The sequence below is a fragment of the Gregarina niphandrodes genome (assembly GCF_000223845.1).
Source record: "Gregarina niphandrodes unplaced genomic scaffold scaffold00061, whole genome shotgun sequence".
Taxonomy (NCBI): Eukaryota; Apicomplexa; class Conoidasida; order Eugregarinorida; family Gregarinidae; genus Gregarina; species Gregarina niphandrodes.
Genome location: NW_011645828.1, coordinates 9,342 through 11,096, shown reverse-complemented (window position 1 = coordinate 11,096; position 1,755 = coordinate 9,342). Strand labels below are relative to the sequence as shown.

General features: G+C 52.3%; 1 protein-coding gene across 1 annotated transcript; it reads left to right on the top strand.

Annotated features, from left to right (window-relative positions):
• Positions 1-89: 89 nt before the first annotated feature.
• On the top strand, positions 90-1,253 carry GNI_173680 (hypothetical protein; the record flags this gene model as incomplete). The annotated part of the gene is made up of 1 exon (XM_011135068.1): positions 90-1,253. One exon carries the CDS (start codon positions 90-92, stop codon positions 1,251-1,253), a length of 1,164 nt encoding a protein of 387 aa, XP_011133370.1.
• Between the last annotated feature and the right edge of the window lie 502 nt (positions 1,254-1,755).

The following is a 1,755-nucleotide window of genomic DNA, read 5'->3' as shown; positions in this document are numbered from 1 at the left end:
CAGCCAGAACTCCGAGTGAGGATAAGGCCCTCGGACTGCCTGATACTCTTGAAGACTGTGTGCGTCTGAACTGGGGTTTGGAGCATCGTATGACCCCTGCTACGTTTATGTTGATTGGCCTGCAGTGTTTGGACAAGCTACGTAGTGACCCGGACCTACTTCTGCAATCAGTGGACCAAATTCAGTTCCGTAAAAGTAACACAGAAATTAAGGTCGTAATTGATCCAGAGTACACGAAGTACCCCGGTGCCACAGAAACGGTAACGCGGGAGTGTTTGATGGAGCAGGTGTTGTCCCGGCTGGCAGCATTTGTGTCCGAAGACCAGGAGTACCCCGCAGAGGTAACGACCCTTTGGAAACGTCACGCCACGAACACGCGTCACGCCACGAACACGCGTCACGCCACGGACACGGTGGCTACCATGGACTTGCTCGGTTTAGGGGAGGAGAACGCCCTAACGACGCTGGACACGATTGAGACGGAGCTTCGGGCCGCCTATGAGAAGCTGAATCCCAAACCTGGCAACCATTGGCGAGGCGTGTGCCGGCCGCGGGTAGGTCTTGACCAAAACCACCAGGTTTCGGTGGTTCAAGAATTCCAAGGTGAACTCTGTGAGGAGTGTCGACCACGGCAGTTCCTGAACCTACAACCACCTAAGCGGATTAAGAGCATCATGGAGGATACAGCTTCTGCACCTAGCATACTCCCGAGTGCCGGAACGCGGCGTACTTGGCGAGATGTCATGAACCAAGCCGAAGAACGCGTGTGTGCGGACGCGCGTGCAAAGAATGTCAAAGTCTTCAGACTTCCGATCCACTTGACATGGACGGTTTGGAAAGGGGGCTATATACCAACGATGGAACGGACGTTCAATGATCAACTTAAAAATGGCTATCTCGTACAACTTCATGACTTGCTCGAAATCTACCGGCTCACAAACGAGCAATGTGACAGTCTCGTGAGACAACTCCGAGAACACCTTGATCGTATCTCCAAGTACCATCTTGGCGGCGAGAACTGTTGCATCGGCTCATACGCACAGGTGTATCTCACTTTGGATACACAGAGGTACCGGATCTTCGGCGCCCCTAGGAACAAACTTCGTGTCGCCCTCACTCCAACATGCATGAAGGCCGCCTCCAGAAAACAAGCACGCGATGTCACTAACGAATTCATAAACAAACTCCGTGTAGATTCCGACTACTCACGAAAAGATGTCTTGCATGCCCTAGCCCCCAACTTGTTCAAGTGAAATAACTATGTGTTCTCTAACTATGTGTTCTCTAACTATGTGTTCTCTAACTATGTGTTCTCTAACTGACGTGTGTTCTGTACGTGGAAAATGGCATGGCCGGGGACCCGACGGGTTGGGGTCGTTCATTTACATCCCTCCCTTCAGGGTCACAGGTTGCACCACTTGGAGGTATTTTTGAACTCGGCCTTGGAACTCGAGTGGCCTTGGAATCCGTACGATGGCCGTCAGAGGTTTAATGGCCGTTCCGGTCCCCAGGGAAACGATTTTTTTAGAGACTTGTGGGATGTGGAGTTGCAGGGCTGTGTCTACGGAAGTGTCGTCTCCTTTGATTGTAACGTTATCCGTAAGTCTCCTGGGTTGTGGAAACAAGTGTGCGGCCCTGGAGGGTCAAGGTGTGTTTGCAGCGAAGTTCTCTGCAGCCCGGTCACCAAGACAGGACGAAATCCTCGGGTTGCCGCCGGCTCTTGAAGACTGTGTGCGTCTGAATTGGGGTTTGGAG